This window comes from Pipra filicauda, unplaced genomic scaffold (genome assembly GCF_003945595.2).
Source record: "Pipra filicauda isolate LSUMZ 115617 unplaced genomic scaffold, ASM394559v2 scaffold116_size3395265_pilon, whole genome shotgun sequence".
In the NCBI taxonomy this organism is placed as follows: domain Eukaryota; kingdom Metazoa; phylum Chordata; class Aves; order Passeriformes; family Pipridae; genus Pipra; species Pipra filicauda.
Genome location: NW_024103618.1, coordinates 1,217,536 through 1,245,385, shown reverse-complemented (window position 1 = coordinate 1,245,385; position 27,850 = coordinate 1,217,536). Strand labels below are relative to the sequence as shown.

The 27,850-nt window shown below is 37.0% G+C and overlaps 1 protein-coding gene across 4 annotated transcripts in view; it reads left to right on the top strand.

Annotated features, from left to right (window-relative positions):
• The window catches only part of GABRG1 (gamma-aminobutyric acid type A receptor subunit gamma1), a 63,100-nt gene extending 43,044 nt beyond the window's left edge, over positions 1–20,056 (top strand). For all 4 annotated transcript variants that reach the window (XM_027717729.2, XM_039384923.1, XM_039384920.1 and 1 more), the window contains 5 exons: positions 668–750; positions 1,974–2,111; positions 2,228–2,380; positions 5,466–5,677; positions 10,576–20,056. In XM_027717729.2, the coding sequence (XP_027573530.1) occupies positions 668–750; positions 1,974–2,111; positions 2,228–2,380; positions 5,466–5,677; positions 10,576–10,854 (865 nt within the window). In that variant the 3' untranslated portion in view covers positions 10,855–20,056. The remainder of the gene's footprint in view (positions 1–667; positions 751–1,973; positions 2,112–2,227; positions 2,381–5,465; positions 5,678–10,575) is intronic.
• Positions 20,057–27,850: the final 7,794 nt, after the last annotated feature.

Here is a 27,850-nt window from a genome sequence, read left to right as displayed (position 1 = left end):
AGGTAGCAGAGCTGGGTTTTGCACTGATTGTTTGGAAGTCCTGCAGAAATCTGTGATAGTATTTTCAAAAGCAGCAAGTGATTCAGTTGACACAACCATGAGTCCTAAACCACCTCTAAAATCTTTATAAGTTGTGAATGAATGCCTTAGACATTAAATGAGTAGAAAAATCAAGTCTGCTCTTTCCTGTCCATACACTGTCTTTGCCAGAGCTGCTTCCATGAGTATAGAGCAAGCTCAAGAGTGTCCCCACCTTTTTTTCTCTTATGTGTAGCCACCAGATACAATGATGCCAAATACAATTTGACTCCAAAAATGCATTCTACAGAAACTTTATTTGCTATCATTAACTCTCATCCTTCTGCTGTCTTCAGACCCTCTTTTTTATCCCCTATTTCTGGTAGAGCAGAGAGCTGCCCCCAAATCAACTGAAAATTTTGAAATGGCTTGAAATACCAGTTGAAATAACGCAGATCCTTAGGTTGCATGTGATAGTTCTTGTTATTTTGTTCTTTGGTGGTGATGCTGGATGTGTTTTTGTTGATACACAGTAAGCTATTCATAACAAAATTTATTTCTGTTCATGTTCTTTACTATGTAGTCTGAAGTGTCTGAATGCTTGAATATAACCTTTTTTCTTTTTTTTACTCCTTCCTTCTCTAACTAGGCTGACAATTAATGCTGAATGTTATCTTCAGCTTCATAATTTTCCTATGGATGAACACTCCTGTCCTCTGGAGTTTTCAAGCTGTAGGTGGTAAAACACTTTTTTCTCTTTACATTCAGGCTTTAAATTTCCTTAAATTCTGGCATCAGGAGAGCAAATATTTACTTTTTAAAGCCTTACATTGAAGGAAAGAACTGATCCATTCATGTTTTGGTTAGATTTATTGCATTATTTAATGCAAGAATGAAGGAGTTGAATCACAAGCACTTTGTGCAACTTTAAAAATAGTCGTATTGCTTAGGAGTCTGATGCAATGCCCATTCCAGTTAATGGAAAAGCATCACACTGGAAGAACTTTATTTTTTTTACCTGCAAGATTTGATAATGTTGAATTACTTCCATGTGGTATACTTAAAAGGAAAAATAAGATCTCTCTTCTTCAACCTGCTCCTGTAAATGCTTAATTAGTATAAGAAGTCCTTCTCCTTTCAGTGAGACTTATTTTATGTGAGCAAGAAACATAACTTTCAGGCTCCATTTTTTTGATATAAACTATATTTTAAAAAAATTCCCAAGGGAATTGTGCTATTAAAATCATAGAATCCCTAAGGTTGGATAAGACCTCCAGGATCATCAAGTCCAACCTTTGACCAAACACCACCATGTCAACTAAGTGCCACATCCAGTAGTTTCTTGAACGCCTCCAGGAATGGTGACTCTACTACCTCCCTGAGCAACCTGTTCCAGTGCTTAACCACCTTCTCAGTGAAGAAATTCTTCCTGATACCCAACCCTAACCTCCCCTGATGCAGCTTGAGGCCACTTCCTCTTGTTCTACACTAGTTGCCTGTGAGAAGGGGCTGACCTCCACCTTGCTACAACTTCTTTTCTGGAGGTCTTACCTGAGCCATCAGTAGGAATTTTGTCAAATTATGTACTAAAAGTGTCAGTCCTTTTAAGCTCTTTCTGATCATTTAATGGTAATGTAAATTGCATTTGTGTATTAATTTATAACGATGATTCTGAGCCAAGTTTTCATATCAGAGTTCAAGAATATCATGTAGATATTTCCAAAATATTTGTATTTACATAGTTGTTTATCTATCATACATTTAGCTAGGTTTAAAACTGAGGCCAGATATTTTGTTGTTAAATTTTAAGTGTATCAGGTGGACTACAGATTGTCTTTGTCTCTAATCCACTTTACGTGTAGCCCTGGTTTAGTTTATAAGTAACTTCAGATATCACAAAACATGCTTTGGTACATTCTGTGGCTGAATGTTTGATTTGTTTTGTTTTGTTCCAGATGGATATCCCAGAAATGAAATTGAATACAAATGGAAGAAAACCTCTGTGGAAGTGGCAGATCCAAAATACTGGAGATTGTATCAGTTTGCATTTGTAGGGTTACGAAACACGACTGAAATTTCTCATACCTTGTCTGGTAAGGCAAAGTGTTTTGTTTTGTGCCAGATCTGTATAGAACAAGACCAGCAGACCAAGATACAACTGAAAACCATATTAAATATAATGTAAATATTTTTTATTTTTCATTTTTAGGTGATTATATTATTATGACAATCTTCTTTGATCTCAGCAGACGTATGGGATATTTTACTATTCAGACATACATTCCTTGTATACTCACAGTTGTTCTTTCATGGGTGTCATTTTGGATCAATAAGGATGCAGTTCCTGCAAGGACTTCTCTGGGTAAGAATGTCTTTTTTTCAGCCTTGAAGGGTCTGGTACTCCCCAAAAATACAAATCTGCAGCATGGAGTGAATCAGCCACAGCTTATTCCCCTTCAGATTGTGACTGTTGGTCACTCTTTTTCTTGAACTGCAAGGTTGGGAGTAGAAGAATCCTATTATGGCTGCAGAGCAGAGCTTAAGGAGGGAATGTTGAAGAAGGAAAATCCTTATCCAAGCCCTGTGGATCTGCTGTTGTTCACATAAATACTTTTTTTCTCCTTTATGTTCTTTTTGTCACCTCCAGGGACTGCAATGTGGCAATTATTAGTCTGACAAGTATGACTTCGCTTAGCATCATGGAACAAATGATGTCATTACTACAGGAGTGTAAATTGTGAAGATATGGTTTTGGTGGTTTTTTCTTTATTTTTTGTTGGTGTTTTTGTGTTGTTTTTGTTGATGATGGTTTAATAATAGAAAGGATTCAGTTATTCTTTTAAGTCCAGGATAGGACAGAAAATTTGCAACCAGACTTGCAGTTAAGCCTATAACACATAAAAACTGACTCACTGTCCTGCTTTTACTACAGACAGCACTGAAGTGTGTTGCAAATTCCAGTATAGAGACACTTCTGTGTTTCTGTCATCTTGGCTGACCTGTTTAGCATGGTGTCAGTCTCCTGAGTTTGACCGTTTAGGATTCCTGTGCAGCCTTAGAGAAAAGTTTTAGTCCCCACATAAAGCACAATAGACATGGTGCATGGAGTGCACAGGATGTGCATTAGCAACTTTGAGTTTAGAAGTGACAGATGCTTATAGTAAAACTGGTGACAGCAGTATGACCTATTTTGGGAGAAAGATCAAGAGCTGAGAGTGTATCTTAGGAAGTGAGAGATGTGAGTTAATTTTTCATCATTATTATGCATTATATCATTATTCATTTAGCATTGTGAACATACCATTCACACCTTATAGGATCATTTACTACCAGAAAGGTGAGTCCAGGCTTTAACTCCCTACCTTTCCCACTGAAAATGGACCACCTGCAAGCCTGCAAGATTAATGAGTCAAGAAAGAAAGCAGAAATGAGCATGGCTCAGTAGCCTAATGAAAAGGTGAGGGGAGAAAATCTAAGTCTTGGATCCTAACTTTGTTATTCAGAAGTGCTGCAAAGTATAGTGAAGAGACCCCAAAGTTTTAAATAAATAAGTGAAACTAACTTTTGGTAGTTTTAGACCTTGATGTAGAAATCTCTTATCAGATTTCTTTGACTAACTAATCATTGGACATCATTGTGTGTTCTGACTAGCTAGAAGACATCTAGGTATAACAGGAAAAACTGCTGTACTGGTATCCTGCTAGTTCTGTATCCAGTTTGTTCTTTTTACGGAGTACTTTTTATATGCCATGAACCTAGAAAATTTACCTTTGATATCATGGTTTAGCTGAAGTTTTCAAGCTCTCACTTCAGCAGTACTAACCTTCATCTACTTGAGATGAACTACAAACGTTTGCAATGTCTTATTTACGGCTCCCTGCAGGTAACTCTGAGCTCCTTCTGTGTGAACATGCAAAAGCCATAGTTTGACAGATTGACTTTTCTCGTGTGCAAATGTTCTGGTGAAGGAGAAAAAGAGTACTTGTCAAATAGACACAATTTTGTAGAAAAAGACTGAGAAATTAAGACAAGAAAGGCAAAACTAAGCAAGATCTGTTGTGCTATTGAAGGTTTGCTCTCTGTGACAGCCCCCATATATGCCTTTCACATAGCAGAGTGGACTGGGAAAATCCACATCTCTTTTTGTCTTCTCTGAAGAGAAGCTGGTAATAGGAAATGATGGGTGTGACTTTTCCCCTGGATGCTGTGCTGGGGTCTGGCACAGTGAAAAGGCTTGGGCCTTTTTCTTCCATATATGTTGAAAGATCCTGGCAGATTGTGGTTTCCCAAAGCTAAGGATTTGGGATGATTAAAGGTATTTAGGTATTTAAACACATAGAGAAATGCCTAATTGATTTCCAAAGTATCTAGTAGGAGTGAAGCACTTTTAAGGAACTCTGTGGTTATCTGTTTGCCCTTTTAGGCATGTAATTTCACTGGGAAATCTGTTGCAAAATCACTACTGCCTTCCTGCTGCAGGAGTAGCGACCATAGCGACCGCTGATTCCGTGCTTTGATTTATAAGCCACAGACAACCATAGACTGGTGTAATGCATTATTTTTTAATAATCCTGTGCATTTAAATAACAAATTTGTGTGTTCAAGTATTGCTCTCCAAAGGAAAGGTCACATCCTAATTTTGGACTATTATGAAAAAGGCTTTGCATTTGCCTGAAAAAACAAATATAAGAAGACAGTGTTAACACCTTATAAATGCTAAACCAGTGAAGAGTGGCATAGTCGAGATTTTGAACATATTGTTATTAAAGCTAGCTGGTTCTTTTAATTAACTTGTATGTAAGTGAATGAAGGAAAACATTTTCTATTACTCAAGACAGAGTATTGAAAACATATCTATTAACTTAGAGTATGATACCAGAAAGGCCATGAAGGTCATCTAATTTTATCTACTACATGTCAGAAGCAAACAATTGAAAACATTTTTCATTTTTCTTATGTTTACCAGTAGTTTGAAATCATCAAAAATTAATGCACCTTTTTTTCTGAATGCATCCTTTTTTATCTTTTAATCTTTCAAAAGCTAAAGTTCTTTCTTGTGTTTGTAAAATATGTGCTTATTTGTACCTGTTTTTCTATTGTATTTGTTTTATATGTAAATTTTATGACAGATTTATAAAATTGCACAAACTTTCTCAATATCACTGTTTATTCAGTGTATGTCAAACATAGAAGGGATTTAAAGGGAAGGTGAAATGTGCTACCTTCTCTATGATCCCATGGTGGCTGTTGGATCCATAGGGATGGCTTCTTGCAATAGTATCGATTCATGTGGGCGTAATCAGTGATGAACCCTGCTGCGGCTCAGTTCCTATATGCCTCATCAATGAATTAAGGGCTAAATTAATGATTTTTTTTCTTACACTATGATTGGATTACTTATACATTTCCTCTTCCTGCTTTTTTTTCTCTCTTTCTTTCTCAAACAGGCATCACAACGGTGCTGACCATGACAACACTGAGTACAATTGCCAGAAAGTCACTCCCAAAGGTTTCCTATGTGACAGCAATGGACCTTTTTGTCTCAGTTTGTTTCATTTTTGTGTTTGCTGCCTTGATGGAATATGGCACCTTGCATTACTTTACCAGCAATAGAAAAGGGGACAAAGGAAAACAAAAGAAGGCAAAATCTAAGCCATCAGTAAGTTTAGTTGAACAAGAAAAAAAAAAAATACAGAATACTTCTTGTTGCAGCATTCATTTTGGAGAGACTGGTTCTTGAGTAGAAAAGCTAACGTTCAAAGATAATTAACACTAATATTTATTTTGTAATTTTTTTACAGTTGGGGGTTTGTACTTATTTTCTGTAAATACTACTAATGAGCAAGAGTTTTAAAACATTTCACATGTGAATGAGAACACATGAGCCTAAGATGGAGAGCGGTTTGATATAATACTCCATGCCCTTGTTGCTTCTAGAGCTGCCCGTGGGGCTTGTGCCCATGGAGATGGTTCTGTCTGGGCACAGAGCTTCTAAAAACAGCACCTGACAATGAACCAGAGTAAAGACTGTAGCAGTAAAGATAATGTAAATGGACTGAAGGTGTGAGGATTTCTTTGGATCTGCATCACCTAACTTGGGTCTTAGAAAGGTTTGCAAAGGAAAAAATGCTTATTATTGGTCAGTATTCTGGCTTCCTTCCACTAGAGAAATTCTACTTTAACTCTTTTAAAAATTTGCTTCCGTGTTTCTTCCTGGTTAAATGAACTTTCTGCTTTTACAAGTTGATGTTCATATGGTGTAAATCCCCACATGTCTCAGGATCAAGCATTATTCAGTTTTAAGAGGCTTTCTGTTTCTGCAGTAAGGATACTGGAATTTCCAAAGAATCTATTGTCAGGAGCTAGTACAAATATTTAAAGGTAGTCTTTAAACTAAGAAAACATGGAGATAAGTCCATTAAATAGCTTCTCCATTTGAACATTAGTCTTAATATCTGAGCATTGATTGTAGTCATTTTACAGAGAGAATAGGAACAAGGACAGTGTTGTAAATCCCCCTTCCAGATCATTTCCATCAAAGCAAGCAGGAGCATAGATGAATCATAATGCTAGTTGTCTTTTCTGGATGAAGGCTGAATACCACCTGTGTAAGATGAAACAGAAATTGATATGAAATTACAGAAGCCCGGATATAGAAATACAAAACTCCTATTATGCTATATCCATTCTGCAACTCCCGTCAGGAAGAACTGGTGCACCCATTCTGAGCAGCACTGTTGTGGGAAACTCTTATGGATGCAGTGAGGGGCTGCTAGGGCTTAATGCCAGGGAAATGAGAGCCCTTAGGTTTCATATGGTGAGCTGATCAAAGTGGATTAGCTGTGTTTTTAGGACAAGGCTACTGGTGAAGGGTTAGTACTGCCCTGTGCTGCCTTGTTCAGACATTGCTGTGATCCTCAGGGAATCCAGCACAGACAAGAGAACAGGAAAATGGAAACCTCAAACCTCCTTCCTGTTAGTGGTACAAACAAATGTGAGCGCAATGGAAGGGGCAGAACAGAGGCTTTGGCAAGGGCCACAGCTGAGCAATGATGGTAAAAGGTAACAGAGGCTGAAGAATGTGGGGGCTTCCCAGCGTTAGCACAGCAGATTCAATTTCAGGTTGCTGTTGCCATGAGGTCTCGACACTACTCAGTGAACACACTGCTGAATAGGTCTACTTTCAGCATGCACAACACAGAGAAGAGGAAGATGGGAGGAAGTTTTGGTTTACCCAAATCAGGGTAAAGATCAGCTGCTGACAAATCAAAAGACTTTGAAGTAATTTGCAAGTACACTCATTTGAATGGAGTAATGACACTTTCCAGAATCCGTTCACACATCAGCCATTAGTGCAATAATCTGCCAAGTGCTATGATATTTCCAGTGCATATGAAAATTTAAAATGTAGAGTTATGATGAGATAGAAACTATGAAATTTATTGAATAAATAGCTGGAATTTGAACTAAGACTAAAATTAGCAATATAATGCTCAAAATACTGTTTAGTTGTGGTTTACTGGGTTCTTAAAGCATGCTTTTTATTTCTAAGTATTTGAAAAAAAAAATCTTTTCACACAGAATACTTTAAACATGTTCCAGTATGTTATGGCTATGAGACCGTACTAGATACAGAAATTACGCTAAAAAAAGAAAAAATTAAAGTTAATATACTTAGATGCAAGGATTCTAATTTGGTAAATAGGGGGGTTTTGGTGATGTTTTATAAAAAAGCATAAAATTTCTTGTTCCAAATAAAACAAATAAAGAAGCCGTCTGATTAGTTAATGAGAAGTCATACAATTACAAATCCTTTACTTATTTCATCCCCCTTTACTTTTGTCAAAGACTTCTATTAATTCTTTTTCTCCTGTAGTTTTGGGTTTGTAAGTCAAAGAAACAATTTAATTTAAAAAGTCCGTTTAATTTCTTTTGAAAAGTTCTCATTTACAGGTGTTTTTTGCTTGGAAAACTTGCCTTGTATAGATCTTCTATTTCTACTGCAAAATGCAATAAAAGGCTATTATTCTAGGAACTAATGCCAATAAGGCACAATAAGTGATCTTGTGAAAAAAATGTTGAGATTTTACAAATGATTACAGCAGTTTTATCTTAGAACATATGTTTTGGCATCATTCAAGAAAGGTAGTATGAATTGGCTTATGCAAATCACATTAGTAAAGATAATGAGTTTGGGCAGGAAAGATTAAACTTAATTAGTTGTGGATCTTGCTCTGATCATCATTTCAGCTGAAGTGAATGCATCACCTTAGCTGATCTCCACAGACAATAGCTTTCTTTTGTACATGTATTAGTGTTATTGCAGAATAATTGTGGTTTATTCCTATCAGAATGGATTATAAATTCTTGCCATGATACGTGATGTTTTATCTATAATGTCAGTAGGCATGTACATAAAAAATCAGCATGTATTACTGTATCTACGTACTGTGGGTGTTTTGTTGGGTTTTTTTTGAGTCTCTGCCAATAGATATAGAGTCATTTTCTTGTGAGGTCTTTTTTCTTCTTTTCACTCACATTGCCTCTTCCTTACATGCATTTTATATATTTCCTCTAGGTAGTTAAGCCTATAACATGACCATGTCTGTCACTCTCAAGCTACCTCTTCAAACCTGTAATTCAGTAGCCACCTTCAGTCTGTGCAGGTGACATGAGCAATGAAAAGCAGTACTGTAATTTTTTCCTTCTCCCATGGTGTTTCTGAGTTGGGGATTCCTGTTTTACCCCAGCTGTAGAAACAACTCATGCCATGAATCTTACATGGGCAGAACAAACAGTCAAAAAATTCTTGTAATGCCAGAGTAGGTGTGAATCAGAAATAAGCATCTTTCCCTATTTGTCTTCAACAGAATAATAATTTTTTTCAGTAAAAAAAACTTCAACTTACGTTTTATGTTTTATAAAAGTAAGCCCTGTTTGCAATACCTAAAGTTAGGATAGAAGTATGTAACTCCTGTTTGTTAGTATTGTCAGTATTTTATCATAACTGAAAAGAATAATGAGGTCCTTTAGGATGATAATTAGCTCCCTAGATCATCATGTCTAATAAGTATTGAAGCAGCAGTCTGTGTGAAATTTTCTCTGGTAAAGACACTTATTAAAAAATGCTGTTTGAAAACGTGGTGGATACTGCACTGCATTAACATCATCCCTTGGGATGTTGGGTAAAATGCCCATGCAGTAATAGAATGCCTCCTTAACAATGTATAGAGATCTATGTACTGGCCAAAGCAATTCTCATGAAGTGGGACAGCAGATATGAAGTGTATCAAGAAGCTAAATTATGTGGCTTCCCACTTTTCATATTTTTTCATAGATTTGCATTACCTATTGTGTAATTGGTTGAGAACTTATTCTTTACACTTAAATACCCAGTTAGATCTTCTCACTGCATCCTTTCCTGCTGTATTTATTCCTTACATGACAAAATATGAAGATGGTAGAAAAGAGAAAGACAGGGTAAGAGTAATGTTATTGTAACCCCTCTCTTTGGTCTGAAGATTTTAGAAGACATACCAAAGATGGGGCAGGGAAAGGGGGAGGAAAGTTGAAAGGAAGAGGATTATGGAGTAGCTTGAAAAGGCCATGAGATTTAGAAAGAGGAAAGAAAAGGATAGAGAATGTCTTCTGAAACATTCAGGAAAACATGGATGATAAGTAAAGGACTGTGTAGAAACAAAATAATAAAAGTGGGAAAGGAGGGTTGTGTTAGTGGATGTAAAAGGAAGATGGAAAGGCAAAAGTCACAAGAAAGGGAATAGCAAACACTGTATGTACTTGGTAATAAGGCACTCAGATTTTTTTCTATAAGAATTATTAATATCTATTACACTGGTTTTGTCAGATTGCAAGAGGGTTGTTGTGCCCACAGAAAAACGAAAGTAAGAATTAAGAGCTGAACTAATCAGTTTCAGTGACTTGAGTGACATTCTCTTAAGGACTTGTGTCTTGGATTATAAAGGTAGGGGAATATTGTTTAAGGATGTAACATCAGAGGATTAGATGACATAGCCTTATGTGTTTCAGTCTGTGAAACTTCACTACTGGTGCTGTACCTATCCCATTAGCTTTTTTCTGTTTTTGAAAATGTAGTTTCCAGAAACATATCCAGTCTCATTCCAAACGTTCCAAATGATAGGAGGACCATCATTCCTTTGGTAGTGATGATTATAGATAGCTTGTGGACTTGTGACCCAATTGTCAAGCGGTGACTGACTTCAAAATGTTTGTCTGTGTTGTATAGATGGGATCAACTAACTCTGTCTATGTAACTAATTATCTACTATTCCCAAATTACAGCACAACCCAGTTTTCAATGTGGCAGGTGAAAATCATTCATGATCTTTTGCCTTCATGAGCTAATTATATACAGCAGTTCATAATTTGCTGTTTTCTTTAATACTAGAATTTCTGTATATTAGAATTTCTGTATATTGTACTGAGCATGATTATGATGCTGTGGAAAGCCTATGGAATTATTTAATATGAGGATAAAAATGCACAAAACTGTATTTTTCTCTTTTTTTTTTTCTTAAGAAACCACCTGCAATCGCTGTTCGACCTGGATCAACACTAATTCCAATTAATAACATTAATCATCTCCCTGAACGTGATGATGATTATGGATATGAGTGCCTTGAAGGAAAAGACTGTGCTAGCTTCTTTTGTTGTTTTGAAGACTGCCGCACAGGATCTTGGCGAGAAGGAAGAATACACATCCGTATTGCAAAAATTGACTCCTATTCTCGAATATTCTTTCCTACTGCCTTTGCATTATTCAATCTTGTTTATTGGATTGGCTATCTTTATCTATAAATTTCAGATTTGACAAACTCAGAAAAAAATTCTAATTGAATAGTCATTAATACTTTTAACTGAGCAATCAAAGATTAGAGTTGGTCCAAAATTACTTAAATTGTAATGCTTTAAAAATTCGAAACAATGAGAGGAAATATGATGATGTAGTCTCCCTCTTGTGATCAACTATAGAACTGATAGTGGTATTTTGAAGAGAAAATTTAAAAATAAGATTTATCTTTCCTTAACACACATACACACAGTTTTTTCCAGCTATAAGAAAATGCAGAGTCAAGAGGCTATGTTATTTAACTGGACAGTTCTACATAAGCTTTCAGTTTTAATCCTTAATGATAATGCAGAAGGATTTTTGTAGCATCTCTTACACCTTTACAAAGAAAGCCTTAATAAAGTGGGATTAGTTAGTCTCATCCATTTCATCCATAAGGTGATGATTTTATTAATCCCTGATTTTAAAAAGTTGAAATGTAACATTTCCCTTTTCAATCTGCAGTATTTTAAAAAACATGATTAAGTCATGATTAATCAATTCAGATTTATACAGAATGCAAATGTTAGAGCAGCAAGAAATGGATATACCAAAACACCCAAGGGTAATTCTGAGCTTGTCTTATCCTGACTGTTGATAGAGGCTTTTGGCTTTCAGCCTTAGATTACGTTTATGTCTGTGCGTAATCTCCTATTACTTCACTGTTGTGAGTTCCCGGAAGTTGTCCAAGAGGGCTACAACTTTCAAAAATTCTTACCCAGCTGCCATTGCTTGCTGATTTAATGGAAAACAGACTGGTGTTGGCTGAGATTCTCAGCATTAAACACAGCACTCTTCACATCCTCTCATTTGTCTGATTCATACTCAGTGCCAGAGAAAAATGCATACCTCTACTTTTGGCAGAATTTGTATCAGCAGAGTTTGGAAAACCTGTAACAGCGTTGTAGTCACTGTACTCAAAGCCACTGTGTTAAATCTCCAGTCTTGAGAGTGTAGTGTGTGATCTGCTCCACTGTGCATATAGTATGATTCTGTTTGTTACTGCATATGCTGCTCACTGAGCCAAAGCCAAGTGGTATTAATTTACTGAGCCTGTGGTATGGATTGCTGGGTAATTACCTTCTTGGTATTAGTTTGTTTCTAATGGATAAGTCATGTTATGGAGAGGGAGTTAAAATATCCTTATTCATTGCAGATCCTTCTCCATTGATGCATCCCCCCAAAAAATCATAGGACCAGTTCTTCATCCTTTCTGTGGTCAGAGCTTTTCATCACTTTGGTAGCAATTCTTCAGTAGTAGCCTTTCTGGACTGCCTTCTTGTGTTGACTGTTGCTGACTGGCAGCATTTGGTATCTCATTTCTATTTCTAAATCCATTGTCTTCATTATGGAAAAGTGCAGTCTTTCCTCCATTCTCAAAAAGAAACCAGTCTCAAGTGAGCTTGCAAAAATCACTGTAAAATGGAGATATGCATTAACTAAAAGTCAGCATTACACCGAAGACCTTACAGATCTTTAAAGAGGATTAATGGGATTAGCATTTGGCTGTAGGTAAGGATGTTCAGTACTAAAGATAAAGACATGATTAATAGCTAAGAATAGAAAATGTTACATGAAAAAGCCCACTCCCAATATTTCTGTTAAATGTGCTCCCTCCTCTGAATTTCTCAGAAAAGATTAATGTATATTTATATTCTAGTTTGTACCAGGCATAATAAGATATGATATGCAATACGCATTTCAGAGGAAACGCTACTGTGGTGTTCAGCCCCAAAGTGTAATAGAAAATGCAAGACTGTGCAGTCATACTGAAAAGAAGTGTGAAAGAAGATCCAATTTTAATGAAAACTTTATTTCAGTATTTAGCTGATGAAATATAGGAGTGGTTGAGAGAATCTGAAGGCCCACTCTCAAGGATGGCTGACATTGTTTGTTGTGTGACCTTTCCGAGTACCAACTTCTGACTGGTGGACTAAGCATAGCAATGTGGCATGATTATCAGCTCTGATTTGCTATAATTTATTGGTTTTTAGAGTCTCACTTTCAGAAAATGTTCAGTCCAATGGAAACATGTCAGTTTTAATTCCATAATGTAATTTGATGCTTTTTGACAGCACATTAAACACATTCTTCTGTAGGAGGTATGAAGGTGGCGTCAGCAGCACGTTGGATGTGTACTTGAAAAGTAGTCAGCATGCTACACAATACAAGATATAGATTTTGTGAGCCCCTGAGTTTCATTAATTCACCTTTAAACAAAAGAAACTTGAAAGAACTTGGCACTTCACAAGAGGAAATACAAATTTCACAGCCTGCTCTCCTCTGGCACATCTAGTTAGCTTTTTCTATTCATGTGGTTGTCAGTTGCCAATCAGCCTCCAGTGACTGAATTGGAGAACAGAAAACATCCAGAATTGGCAAGGGATGGATAAGAAGCCTTTCATCTCTAATTTCTATGAAACAATGTAATGGAGTATTAAACCTATTGAATGTTATGGCTGTTTGGCTTATGGATACACTTGCTTCTGTCTGTTGACAAACTTTTCTGTGTACTTCATTTGTTTCTGATGAAATAATTTTAGTTTCCCATAGTACTGCGAGTGCAAATAGAAATGGAATGTAGTGAACTGTAACATGGCATGTAATAAATGTGTTATTTTAGTCCTATGTGTTTTCTTTCTAATCTGCATGTAAGCACTTGATTCCCAGAAATCTAAGTAATACTCAAAAAAATGGCAAGGAACAGACAGTATAATTACTTGGACCTAGATGCTGCAATCATTTTTCAAACTTACGCAGATAAAAGTTTGTTTACTGTTAGCTGGGATCATAGTATTTTGGAGTCATATTATTCTGACCATCATTGCATAAGCACATGCTTAAACCTAGTCCTAGTCAGTACTGTTATTAGACCAGAATTCAGAAAAGTGAGTGCTTATGTACTGTCATAAATAGTGATGCTATCGTGAATTGAGGCCATTAACACATGCTTAATTTGCACTAATTTCAATAATGAGTGTTCAGTAGCTTAAATAATTGAACACTAAGGATGTGAACCAGAGCCTTTTTCAGTAAGAGATTTTCTCACTGAAAGAGGAGGACTTAAGAGGAGAAATTGCCATAAAGGTAGAGAGGCGAAAAATTCTGGGGAAGCTGTTTTATACTGCACCTATCTTAGGCATTTCTTGAAATGTATTTTTCAAAAAAGAGATTTTTCCTTGATATTTCTGTATTAGTGTTTACCACTTGTCTGTTTAAGTAGTGAGTACAGATCAGCGTGTTATTTTTTGGTAAGGTTCTGTCTATGATTGTACCTCACTGATCTTCAGTGCATGTCTTTTGTGTCTGAATGAATCTGTTTTATGTAGTGGCAGTGCAACCAAAGCATGAGCTCTGGGTAATGCATTTTATATTCACATGTTGATATGCTTCAAAGACTTTAACCTTATCCAGTTTTCTGACATTCAGAGATATGGGATTGTGTAAGACTTTGAAGGAGAATCACCTCCAACATGGTTTTTATAATTTTCTGTTGTTTATCTGGTATGATAGTAAAAACAGTTGTTTAAAATTGATATATGAAGTGTGCTTTGTAATTTGTGAACACCTTTAACCTTACAATTGAAAACCCAACAGGAGGAGTCTGGATTTAAATATCTATTTACCTAAAGTAAAACATGTTTTCTCAATTGTATTGGTCATCATTTCAGTTTACTCTTTCCAAATAGCTGAGAACTAGGGCAAATAAATTTTTTAAAAAATTGATTGTAAATGTAATTATTTTTAAAAATTGATCGTAGTTTCAGTTATACATTAGATATGATCTTTTATGTTTGTGAACCAATACTGTATTTTTTAGTCATTATAATAGATACAGAAAATAGAAACTAATGTAGAATTACTCAGCTGAAAAACAAAAAGCCAGGAATTAGAAATAATTACTGTGCTTTCGTTCCTGAAAAAGCTCAGTGATGTCCACATGCCCCAATGAATTTGCTGACAGGGGGGAGAGACTGACTTAGACAGAGAGGTAGAATAGTCTCCAGGCTGTAGAAAAGGCCTTTGCATTGGTTCATGCCGTGGATTTGCTACCCAAGTGGTTCAAATTGAGGAAAGTGATCTCTGGCTTCTGATTCATTTCTATCAGAAACAGTAGTTCTAATGCTGTGTTACCAGATGAATCAAAACCTGAAAAATCATCTTAGTAAGTTAGTGTTTCAGCCAGATTGGTGGGATCATCTGACTGAAGCTGCAAGACTATGATGAAATTTTGCTCCAAGACAGGTGATGGGAGCTTGCAGCTAGAGGCAAAAGGATGCCTTCTTATGATAGGCATATTTCATTCAGCTGAAAATCTGCTCTGAAAACTGGTGAGGAAGAAAGGAAAAGATGGGATGAGGTAAAGATTGATGGTGGCAGTGATCCCAGAATCAAGTTGCATGGAACTGAGCGAGTTATATTTAGTTAATAGATTTCTCAGTGGAATTTGTGATAATGCTCTTGATTTCCCTGCAACATAATTAAGTACTTTTAATATTAAAAGAAGAAAATACTGTGCATTTCCTATACATTAATTACAGACTGAATGAGCAATAAAAAGTTGTCTTGAGTGATCATAATGTCAGACAGAAAAACAGAGATCAGGTTAGATCAGCAAAAGATCATCTTTTTTCCTCCTTTTTTTATTAATGATAAACTATTTTTAAAATTAAGGAGTACTAATTCTCGGAAAGGCCTAGTACCCAGGTGTCTACACTGCTGTAAGTCCTTTTGAGGGCTAAAAAAATTTGGGAATGGAAACTTGTCTCAGACTGCTTTCAGTCATTGAATCAGAGAGTGGGTAAGGTGGATTATGATCATGCCAGGCATGAACTAGGATAGCTGGTGTACCCCAGGGAGATTGGTAACAGTTTCTGGTTAAAAGGGTGATTTCTGCCTGAGAGACTATAATTTGAAACAGGGTATGTGCTTCCCTTCAGAAGATGGATCTGTGCTGTTATTTCCAGAATGATGGAAAAGCATCCCTGTCCTTAATGTTTGTCTTTGCACAGGAACAGATTCATTGAGATGACTGTCCTGCTATGAAGCTCTGAGGTATTCCCCATGTATAGTATAGGAGAAGAGTTTTGGTTGCACTCCTGGGCAAGGTCTCTAAATCGTGTCATAGGGCTCAGTGTTGTGGTTCTTGAGTTGCCTTTTGGATCTGTTACAATGCTAGTGAAAAGTCAGTAAATAATAAACTTTTGATTTTACTTACTGGTAAATCTCAGTGGGAAAGCCAGAGAACTAACAAAGGCTTTAGAGGAAATCTTAGGAGACAGGAGAGTGGCTAAAAGTGATATAACCCTTTTTACCACAGATGGGTCTTGTTCACTAGCAATATATTGTTTCTAAAAAAACTGTAAAAGTTTCATGTTATTTTAAGGGGGAAAAAAGATATGTAAAATTCTCATTCCCCTTCCCACTGACAAAATGTGCTTTGCCTGCAGATTTTGCTTATGGTACATCAACATCACTTGAACTGTGTAAGGAGAGCTACGGGGATGTAAGACGACCTGTAAATTGTTCTACCTTGTTCTTTCTCAGTTCCTTTTCTTAGTCAAGAAAAAAGAGGTTCAGAAGAGTAGGCGTGTGGCATGTGTAAATGAGGACAATTTTGCTACTGACAACAGAGGCTGAGTCCCACTATCTGACAGAATCGAGAGGGATGAAACTCTGCTTGCAGTAATAAGGCTTCTCTTTTGTAATTCTTTGTAGAAGCTACTTTTCCATACATCGCTGCATGCCTACCTGAGACTCAAAAATGTTTCAGGTTGGAAGCAATTCTTTTATGTGTTTCTGGCTTCACAGAATGATCTTTACCATAAGGGTTTGAGCCTTGCTGAATTCAAAAAGAAAGGTTTCTTCTTGAAGTTTCCTTGTCCAGGCATTGCAGGCAGGAGATGTCTTGCTGCCAAACATTGGAAAAGTGATTTTCAGTTGATCCTGCTGAAAAGGCGCTGTAGGGTGGCATTGGGATTCCTTCGTCATTTAGACTTCAGAAGGTTAAATTCTGTTAACAGCAATGACCAGTACTGCCTGAACAGAAGATAAATTACTTTTGCCAATTAAATATTTCTAAACAAACCCCAAAACTGTCACTGTGGGTAGGAAATGAGGATGAGTCATTATTTCACTTCAGGTATATATTTCCCCTTGAATTGTTTTTCCTTCTTAGGAAGATGGTATATAGGAGTCTTTTGACTTGTGAAATACATAGAAAATAGATGATGGTAATTTCAAACAGGCAAAGTCATGTTAGTCCCTCTGCCTCCTGATGACATAGGAGCAGTAACAATGAAGGCACTTGCCTTAGGGCTCAGATTTTCCAAGGCAGATAAATGTGGACATTTGTATATTCATAGGCCCAGTATTAGTATATGATCTATGTTCATGCTTTAGTCATTAAAAAAAAGCTTTAATGATTTTTGCATCTTCACAGTATCCTTTATATTTCTCACTCTTGTCCACTGTGAATGCTTAGACTTTTTGTCTGAACATGAAAGGTTACGTCATTTTACCTTTAAATACAGTTTCAGTTGCTATAGAATATAAATACTTCCTTAAATGAAAATGAGGAATCAGAATCTGGCAACGTCATGGTGATTCTTATACTGAAAAATCTAATATTTATTTTTAATTACCATTTCAATTAAACAAATAATGCTGCTATAGTTTGCATTCCCCTTCATTGACATTTTATAAACAATTAAAATTCATGGTCTAAACCAAGAATTTAGAGAAATATCCTTCAAAAATAACACTCGTTGATTTGTTATGTCTCTCAGTGTTTATTATATTGAATTTCCAGTATTCAAATACACTCCTAATGAAAATCTCTGTCTTGGCATCTACAGTTCACACAGTGTTTCAGTGACTCAGACTTTGCCCCTTACTAGTACATTTTTTTTTTCATTCAGTATTTAAAAAAATACTGGTGTTTTTAACTACCTAAGTGAACATTCATGCAATGCATTTAATTTGATAGTGTTTTGGCACCAGTGGACAATGTTGCAATATTATGCATCAGTGTTCCTTTTGAAGTTATTTATTAATGCCCTTGTGGATAACTTACTGCAAGAAATACAGAACATTAAGATAAGTCTTGTAACTCTCTGTGCAGCTTCTAAGGTTTATATATAAAATACATGATACTGATGCAAATTTATTCTTCCATTTCAGTTTTTTTTCCAGAAACCTCCTCAACTGGGCTAATATTATTATTATAAGTGTGCTGATATTTACAGTTCTACTCAGTTTTTTGGTACTTTTCCAATAGCCTTGGAATGTAGCCATCCATTATTATATTCAATTACCTAGAAACAGCGAGGTATCCTCACAGGATTTTAATGTGATTAAGCCATGGCTTCTTCAGCCTCTCCTAAAATACAATCTTTTGTGTGCAGTACCAAAACTAAAGCGTTTTTAGGTATCAAATTGATTGTTACCTGCTTCTCAGTTTTGACAGTATCTGTGTGCTTGGTTAGAGTGAAACACTGATATCAACATTTTTATATTTGACAACAATATTAATAAGCATGGCTGAACCAGAAGACTTCAGAGGTGATAAACAGATGATGTTCTTGGCTAAATCCTATATATATAAGACTTTGTGAGTGTGATAGAAATTATAATGGCAATGACAATGACATACGTATATATATCCATATGTAGACTGGAAAGCAAGATATGAAAACTTTTATATATACATCAGCTTCTGATCATCATTTTAACAAGCTTCCACCCCCCATAAAAATGGTGTTCTAAATGTGACCACAATGGTCCTAAAAAAACCATTTAAATTTGCACAGTAAGAATGTAGAAGTGATTCAGAAGCCTGAAATAATTATGGTTCCATTTGATGGGTCTTGTAGATTCATTTTTAATTTAACTCCTTCTTACTGAGGAAGAAAGAATACAAATGCTGTGGTTGAGATAAACATTGTTATCACTAAAGGTAAGTAAAAATATCCTCAGTTGATGTATATATATATATATATATATACACCTATATATTGGTAGAAGCAAATTTCTTTAGTGCTGAGGAAGTTGCTGTGATTGCATTTGCAGAGTAGATGGATTCTGCTTTATATTTTCAGAACTCTGTTGGTACCGTGGTAAAAGATTGACTCAGAGTTTAACATTTCTTAGTATACTCTTAGTTTTTGGATGCCTCATTTTCTTTTGTACAGTTTAAGACACGAATGAAAAAGACCTACTTTTCGAATGTTTAACCCTTTCTAAAAATTATCCCTTGAGCTTTCAGTTTAGAGTATTCCAAAATTGAGTAACTAGGCATCACTGATAAGGTTTTAAATAAACTAGATTGCTAAAAAATAGTGCAGAAAGTTCAAATACGGTTCAAGGCTAGAAATTTGTAGCCTTTTGTGGGATTTTTCAATTTATTTTCTTAAGTTTCTTGAGAGCTGGGGAGATGTAAAACAAATGGAGGGATTTCACCCTGTAGTTGTTTGGGTTTTGTTTTATTTTGTTTTCAGCAGTATAACTCATGTAGAATAGTCCATCAGCTGCTAAAAGATGATTTTAGTAGAGGTAAAATGAGGCTTTGAGACTGATAACAGAAATAATATTAAGAGAGTCAGAAAGGAAGTGCTTGTGGCACAAACCAAGGGGCTTGGTTGCACAAGGCTTTGGAAACAGAATTTCTGAAGTAAGATTATGGGAGAGAGCTGGATTATAAGGATTTCTAGAAAAAACCCAAAATTTCAGAAATCTCTTGCCAGGAGAAGACTCACAGTGGTTTGATGGATAGGTTTTAGAGTTCATTACTCTAATGTGAATGTTGATGTCTATTGAATTTTCATGTAAATGTTGCACTAGTCCTTGTGCGTTGAATGGAAATGGGCTTGCACCCTGGTGCATGGTTCATACAGATGTTTCTGAGATGTAATCTGTAATCTTTTAAATGTAAAAATCTGAAAGCCATAGTCTTAAAAAACAAAAATAAATTAAAAACTCATCATTGAATAATATGTGTTCTGTGCAAAACGAACAGTTTAGATGTTTGTGCTCTGATGTCTCTTAAACTGATAAGAATCAAGAGAGTTTCAACACTGAACTTTGTAAAGCAGTTGTAATGCATTGTTTTTACTGTATCTGCTGTGAAGTTGATTAGTTACACTGAAAAAATAAATAGTGCCTGGTTACTTACTTTATTTTGTTATTTATTTTCTACATGCCATACATTCTGTTCTCTTTAAGACCGTGACGATAATGGTCATTCTGGGGAAAATAGTTTCATACACTGCTTTGATAGAGAGCAATGTCTTTATTTGCTTTCATTCTCTTCCTTCCCCCCTTCTTTCCCCTCCTCTTTCTTTCCTTTGATAATAATGTAAATAGAACATTATTCATGTCATAGAAATAAAACTCTGGAGCTAAAATCCCACTTTTATCAGCCATTTTGGTTGGGACCAGTTTTACAGCTAATAGAAGATGTCCTGCTTGTTACTGCCAGGAGAGGTGGACCTGCTCTCCCACATAAGCCTTTCACTCCTGTCAGCTCTAGTGCTTGGCTAATCCTGCTCTCTTTCCACTTCCAGAATGCCTCATGGCCATCATGTGTGGTTCCCTCTTCTTTGTCCTGTCATTTTAGAAAAAATTGTAACATGTGCCACAGGTAAAGGAGCAGAGCTTCTGCTGAAAGCAAATATCTGGGGGGAAATCACTCCTCATTAGTTTCCTCAAATACATTCTATTCTTTGACCTTACTGTCCCGCTGGAGGATCTGCCTGTAAGCGTCACCTTCCTCATGTAGTCAGTCCCACAAAATGTTTTTAATTCATTCTAAATGAATTAAATTCCACTGAGTGTGGAAAGGTGATGAAGGAGGGATACAGTTAACACAAAAACCCTGGGAAAGGGGTCAAAGATGTTTTAAGTCTCTGATAGTTCTGGAAAATGCAACAGATTTCTGCACTTTTAAATGTCATTTTCAGATTAAAGTTAGGGATCCCAGCAATACCTACATTCCCTTTAACATTGTATGTTCTTTTTCCCTGGTAACTACCTCCGATATTGTCTTGCCAGCTGTTACTTAAATTATTAAGATTACTTAAGGTATAATACAATCTACTTATGGTTTTTTTTTTTTTTCAAACTGTTTATGTCCTGTTCATTGTATGAACAGTAAAAAGAACTCCGGTATTTCATAACACCAAACCTTTGAGTGCATAATGTTCAGAATGGCTTTTTAGGTCAAAAGAATCAAACCTCTAGCTTCCACAGTACTAAAGTAGTTGATGAATGTAGGAATTAAGGAAAGCCTTTATATACAGACTGCAAAGTAAAATCTGTCATCTATATTTTTAAGGAAAACATTTTTCGTCATTATTGTCAATAGGGTGAATTTCAGCAATACATGCCTGCAAGGAGCTAAAATGAATTCATTTCTCATGGATCAGATATACCAGAGTATATTATTTTCTACAAAACTGAGACTGCTAAAACTTGGGGTGGCACAAGCCTTGCTGACTAAAATGACTGTCAGTGCAGAACCAGAATAGGGGAGTAAATTTTTAAGAGTTCTCAACTACTTTATTCTATTAATATCTAATATTACTACTTTGTAAGAATTAGTAAAAAAAATAATTGTATTTCTTAGTAATATTAAATTCTATTATTTGCTAGTAATATCTGTAGTAGGAATTGTAGAGCTCTTCTAAAATGTGTACTATGACCTCAAAGTGTGCAAATGAAACCTGTGGATACTAAAAAATCCTAGACAAAAGAAGCAACTGCTACTTTTCAAACTAGAAGGTAAAGCTGTCCCTGCACTCCCTCTGCCCTAAGGTTTCATGTGAAGGAATAATCCAGTCAATGTGCCCTGAGACTGCCAACAGAGCTTCCCTTGGTAAGGGTGATGTTGGTGATGCTCTCACTTCTGTTGTGAAGAGGACTATGAACACTAAGTCATATCACAGAGACCAGTGAGCAACCAGCATATGGTAACAGCTTTCAGACCCGAACTAGCTAAGGCTAGGTGCATACTGGCAACTGAAAATTTTCCTGATCAGTTGCCAGTCCCTGGGGGATTGTGTCAGCTCCGGTGCTGCTCTTATGTTTTCTCATGTATTCCTTCCTGTGAGAAACACCACCTCAGATTTCTTTATCCCTTCTTCTTGTTTCAAGCATTGGCTACCTGCTTCTCATAACTTTCCTCAGTAAATCTGTTTTTTGCTTCTTTTCCTTGCATTATAAATCACTATGTTTCCTAACCTTTCACTGTACTGTCCATCTTTTTACCTGTTTCTGAAACTTTGTTTTCTTACTTTCTATGTAGTGCTGGGTTAATTCACACATTCACAGACAAGAATTGTGGAAGGTGAGAATTGATTACTATGAAAGTGATGTTGATGTAAGAAATGAGATGTTTCCTCCGCACACACCACCAGAAGTCTTATGATGCAGTAGATCAGCCTGCTGCTGTCTGAAGAAGCCCTCAGAGACTTTTGTCATCATCAGTTTTTTATCATCTGATAAGAAATGGTAGATAAGCAGTAGGTCTTTCTTAACACTCTCTTAAGGATGTCTTGAAACAAAAAGGACCAAACATCCTTGAGAATTATTTTTATTTGTGTTGTTTGTTACATGGTCCTGCTGTTAAGGTCAATGGGCTCTCAGCAACAGAGCCTTCAAAGCTGGTTGGGTTCCTGAAGGCATTTTCCCTATGATACATTTAGATGGGTAATCTGGCAAAAATTCAAATAGTTCACTAAGCTTCCTACCAACAATAGGTAAAAAAATAGGGACACTGATGCCTCAACAATGACCTTATCTCCCTGCTCCTAACTGTTATTTATCATAGAGACTACTACAAGAAGCCCTAACTTAAAACTGATGCTGATTGAAGTCTTAAGACTCGGAATTTAAGTTCTCCTTTTCCTTTTAAATTCTCCTTTTCCTCTACTGATGCTGAATCTGCATGACTCAAATATTATCTGTTTTATTTGAAATAAGTTGTTTCTCTATGCCTCAGTTTCTATCCATAAGATGTTAATGATGCTACTCATGAAACTGTTAAAATTAACACTGAATTGATGAAGGCAAAGCACTCAGCTTTTCTTGTAAAGAAGGACCTTTCAACAAACTGAAGCAAATGATGGTTTTGACCTTCAATTCTGAGAAGGAAATATATGCATCTCTTTAGTCAGAACTATACTGGTTGATTAAGGACAGGTGATAGTTCTGTGCTTGGAACTTCCCTACTAATACAAGTATTTTTTATGGGAATATTAAAAGGTAAATAAAATAGTCATTAATGAAGACAGATCCTCATAACTCAGCAATCAGGCTTCACCTCAGTAAGTAACAGAGGAGCAGAGCTATCTGACCAGTACATTCTAAATCTGAATTCTCTCCGGAAAGAGGTGTGAAACTAGGAACTGTGATATCTTTTTGCTGTTATTAATGATAATACACAATAACAATTTTATCCTGCTTATCTATTGACTGTTTTGGGTCTATTGCTGATAACAAAGCATGCTATCTTAATGCCGGTTTTATTTGTAGTTTGTCCTACAGGCAGTATTGGAAGACTCTAAGACCTTCATAGTTGCAGTAAATTAAGTTGTAGTCACGAGTACAGCTCAGCACTGCCTAAGGTCTGAATGAGTGAGGAAAAAAATGTCAGTCAGAGAATAAATGAAGTTAATAGCAAAGTTTAATCTGTGTAGTAGGACTACTGATCTAATTTTATTTAAAAGTTGAAAAGTTGACAGGACCAGAGTCTCAGTGTAAGGCAGTATTGCTCCTCTGCAATCAGTAGAACTAATTTGCAGCTCAGTGACCAAAATTATGTTATAACTAAGAGCTGTACGTATTACCACCAGTGTTTTGCACCAAAGAAGTACTGGATTTGGAATTACAGCCTTCTCATCACATAGTGAAGTCGTAGTGAGATCACACAGTCATCATTCAGACTGTCAGTCAGTGTCCAGCACTGCTCTCATCAGAAGTTACTACTTGTTCCATGCAGTCAGTTGCACTGAGTACGTACGTTTGTGACTTAACAACAGTCATCTTTACTGAGAATTGAGTTTGATTCCCTGTATATGAAATTTCTACAGCAACGTGCAAAAGGGCTTTGAAATATTATTTGTTAAAATGCCTTCTTTCATGTAGCATTTGTTAGGTTAGAGATTTGTTGCTACCTTCTGATAACCCAGAGTGCTTTAAAACCCTAACATAATTATGGAACTAAATGGGAAAATCTTGTTACAGACAACCTTCACATTTCCCAGCAGCAACAATGAAGATAAATGTGTGTGTGTTATCGTCAACGCATTCCAAAAAACACATTAAGGGAAGTGATACATCAAAGCTGACATGCCCTACAGACTGCTGAGGATTAGTGGTCAATAACTGGGCAGCAGGGCCAGAAGTGTGCAGGCAGCTATGACTGGTGCCATCGCTGTTGGACAGAATGCCCTGTAACAAAGGCAGGAATTGGGAACTTGCAAAAACTTGGATGTTGTGAAGACAAGTAGAAGTTGGACCATTCCCACGTATTGTCATGAGCCCTGACCTGCCCACTGCAAGCCCATGTTCTGTGATGTCTCTCAGAGGAGCATCCCTGTGATGGAAAGGTGACCCTGGGCACCCCTGGAGACTTTCCCCGACCCACTACCCCAGGCAAGTGACTGTTCTCTATTGGATATCCTGAGTCATACTTCAGCCATTTGGTGAAGCAATCCAATCCTCTGTGCCCCTTGGAGTGAGAGGGTACACCGATCCTCCAACCAGTTACATTACATTGGAGCGTTGCCGTTGGTGACCTCCCCTTGTTTGTTAGTTTTGGGCATTGGCTGTAATTGTGAATTTGAGTTTGTTCTCTGAGTGAGGTTGTTTTCACGTACCTCCGTGACAACTCTGTGGCATTTATGTCCTGAAGCATTTAAGTTTGCTCCTCTCCAGGAGCAAACCTCTTAATATCTCTGTTAGCACGGGGCCAGTAGCATTAGACTTAGGAAAGAGGACAGGAGCCACTTTGCCAGACAAAGGGAACATACAACAGAAATATCCTTAGCTACCTTCTTTAGATTAGAAGATAAGTTTCCTAATATTGAATGCATATTTTCCCATGAACTCTGCACTAGAGACTAGAGACATGTTTATTCCGTTACAAGCACTGTTTAGAGAATGATATTTTATACCACTGTATTGAACTAGCACAGATTGTCAATTGAAACAGTTCCCTTTTTCTGACAACTATCAATGTTAACAGCTATCTAGTTAAACAACTAGAAGGTATAAATAATTAACGAGTTTAAAAGAAATGCAAGTGAATACCAGTCCACTATTGTACAATAATCTATATGGCTAAAATGCAACATCTGAAAGATGAAGGGCACCTTCTACAATTCAATTTCTGATTCTTAGTTAAAATTTAGCAAAAGTTTGCAATGTTTTTACATTATTTTTAGTAGACGTTTTCCTCCATTGGTTTTTATTTTGACCTTGTAAATGTTTTTCTTACTTTCAGTCCCTTATTTTGTTATTTTTTGTTTCCTCTGCCATTCGCTACCACCACTTTCCCCTTGGGGAAACTCAGTGCAACAACTGAAGTAATACTCAAAAAAACCTTATCAACATATACAGTGTTGCTTGCATGGTATTTTGAGTTATCAGCCAGGTAGATAAACAGCTCAACATTTCAGGCACACGAATAAAGTTCAAAGATAGATAAACAGGCAGGACTGGCACAAGAAATTATGGCCTACCATTAAAATCAAATTAAAATCCTGGAATTCTTGTTTTGTAACAAACTAAAAAGGCAGCTGCATAATTTCCTTTGATCCTTGCTTTACAAAGCATAACGATGAAGGATAGATGAGTTAGAAGTAAATTTTGGAGGGTTTAGAGGAAGTGATGTGGACTGCTCAGGACTCCATGGCATTATGAAGCTGGCTATGCCATGCTCTGCTGAGATGTGCTTTCCTGAGTGTCATGATTTCTTGGTACACCTGTTCTACTACTTCATTCCCAGAGCTGGGTGTGGTTGCATCCTGACTCAGTTCTGTGATCAGACAGGCAAGGGAGACTCGGACAGGACCCAAGTGAACTCTGCTGCTTATCCAGTGATTTTTGTGGGCAGGAGGCTTAGGTGGACCATCAACCTGGCAGCCCTCCAGAGATCCAGCCCAAGGCTGCTGGTGTACTGCAGGCACATCTCCCCCATGTTGCATACACAGCCACAGTGATAACTGCTCTACTTAATGTGAGTCTTTCTAACATTTCTGCTTGACACAGCAGGGAAACAGGAAACTTTAACACCCAACAGGCAGACTTCCTATTATTACTCCAGTCTCCTGCCTTCTGTGAGAAAGGCAGTGGTGCTGTCTGCTTAGAGGCTAGTGGCTCACAGGGAGGAAGGAGACTATTATCTTTCCTCCCCCACACCAATCACACAGTCCAAATTGGCTTCTTTTCAGGGCTAGTTGGTGCAGTATTTTAGAATGGAACTATAAATGAATATCTGGGAAAATATCTACATTCTTCTTGCTTTGTGAAAAATACCAAAGCAATTTCATTTGCAGAATTAATTCCACAGAATATCTCCTGGCCCATGCTATCTGCGAACTTAAAATCAAATATTTTACCTTTCTCCAGGGCAAGTTGTGTTTTCACTCATGAGTTTCCCTCAGTTTTACTAGCACTGCTGTTTCTCTGTCTTTCCATTTTATCTTGCCTCTCACCATTTCACTTTCAGAGTGCCGTCCACAAAATACGAATTAGACAAGTTTGCAACTGTACATTTTAAATGTATTACAGCAGAAGAATAAATGAAAATCTCTGTGTTCAAGGCCTTTCCAAACCCTTGAGGCTCTGGCCTGCATAGAGAAGGGAGAAAGCTTGCACCAAGCTGAGGTTTGCTTTGTATTTCTAAACTTTTTGTGCTCTCAATTAAAAATATTCCCTTTGAAGGCTTTTCCTCGTGAAAGGAATTATTGCTTACCTAAGAAATAATAATTAGTTGATAATTTAGGCTGAAAATAAACCACTAGTTCATGATTTATAATCCAGCAGGGAAATTACAGTTGTCTGTGTGGTAATCCATTCTAATAGCAATTTTCCCCTTGGGAAAGGTTGTATGAAGGAAATGTTTTACCTGGAGACACTTTTACTGGGAAATTGAAGCTGAGGGTTCCTACTTGCTTCATTTTTCTGCACAGATAAAGCTTTCCAAGAATAATGTCTTCACAGTTTCCTTCTATAGGGGCATTTCCCCAGAAAGAAGCAGCAATAGAAAGCAGAAGGATCCAAGCAGCGCAGGAGATAAATGAAACTTTAAATGTCAGTGGAAGACATTATACCTTTCAGGGCATCCCCAAAAGATGCACCACCCAGAGCTGTGTGAATGAAGTCAAATCCTGTTGGTGGTGGGTCACCAGTGGTGTTCACCAGGGTTCTACAGAGGGATCTGGATGGGCTGGATTGATGGGCTGAGGCCAATTGCATGAGGTTCAAGAAGGTCAAGTGCCTGGTCCTGCACTTGGTTTACAACAACCTCATACAGTGCTACAGGCTGGGGGCAGAGTAGCTGGAAAACTGCCTGGTGGAAAAGGACCTGGGGGTGCTGGTTGACAGCTAGGCTGAACATGTGCCAGCAGCATGCCCATGTGACCAAGAAGGCCAATGGCATCCTGGCCCGTATCAGGAATAGTGTGGGCAGCAGGATTAGGGAAGTCATTCTTCTCCTGTACTTGGCACTGGTGAGGCAGCAACTCAAATTCTGTGTTCACTTCTGGGTCCCTCAGTACCAAAAAGACATTGAGGTACTGGAACATGTCCAGAGAGAGGCAGCAGAGCTGATGAAGGGGTTGGAGCACAAGTCTTTTGAGAAGCGGGTGAGAGAGCTGGGGTTGTTTAGTCTGGAGAAAAGAAGGCTCAGAGGGAATCTTATCACTCTCTGCAACTACCTGAAAGGATGTTGTAACAAGGTGG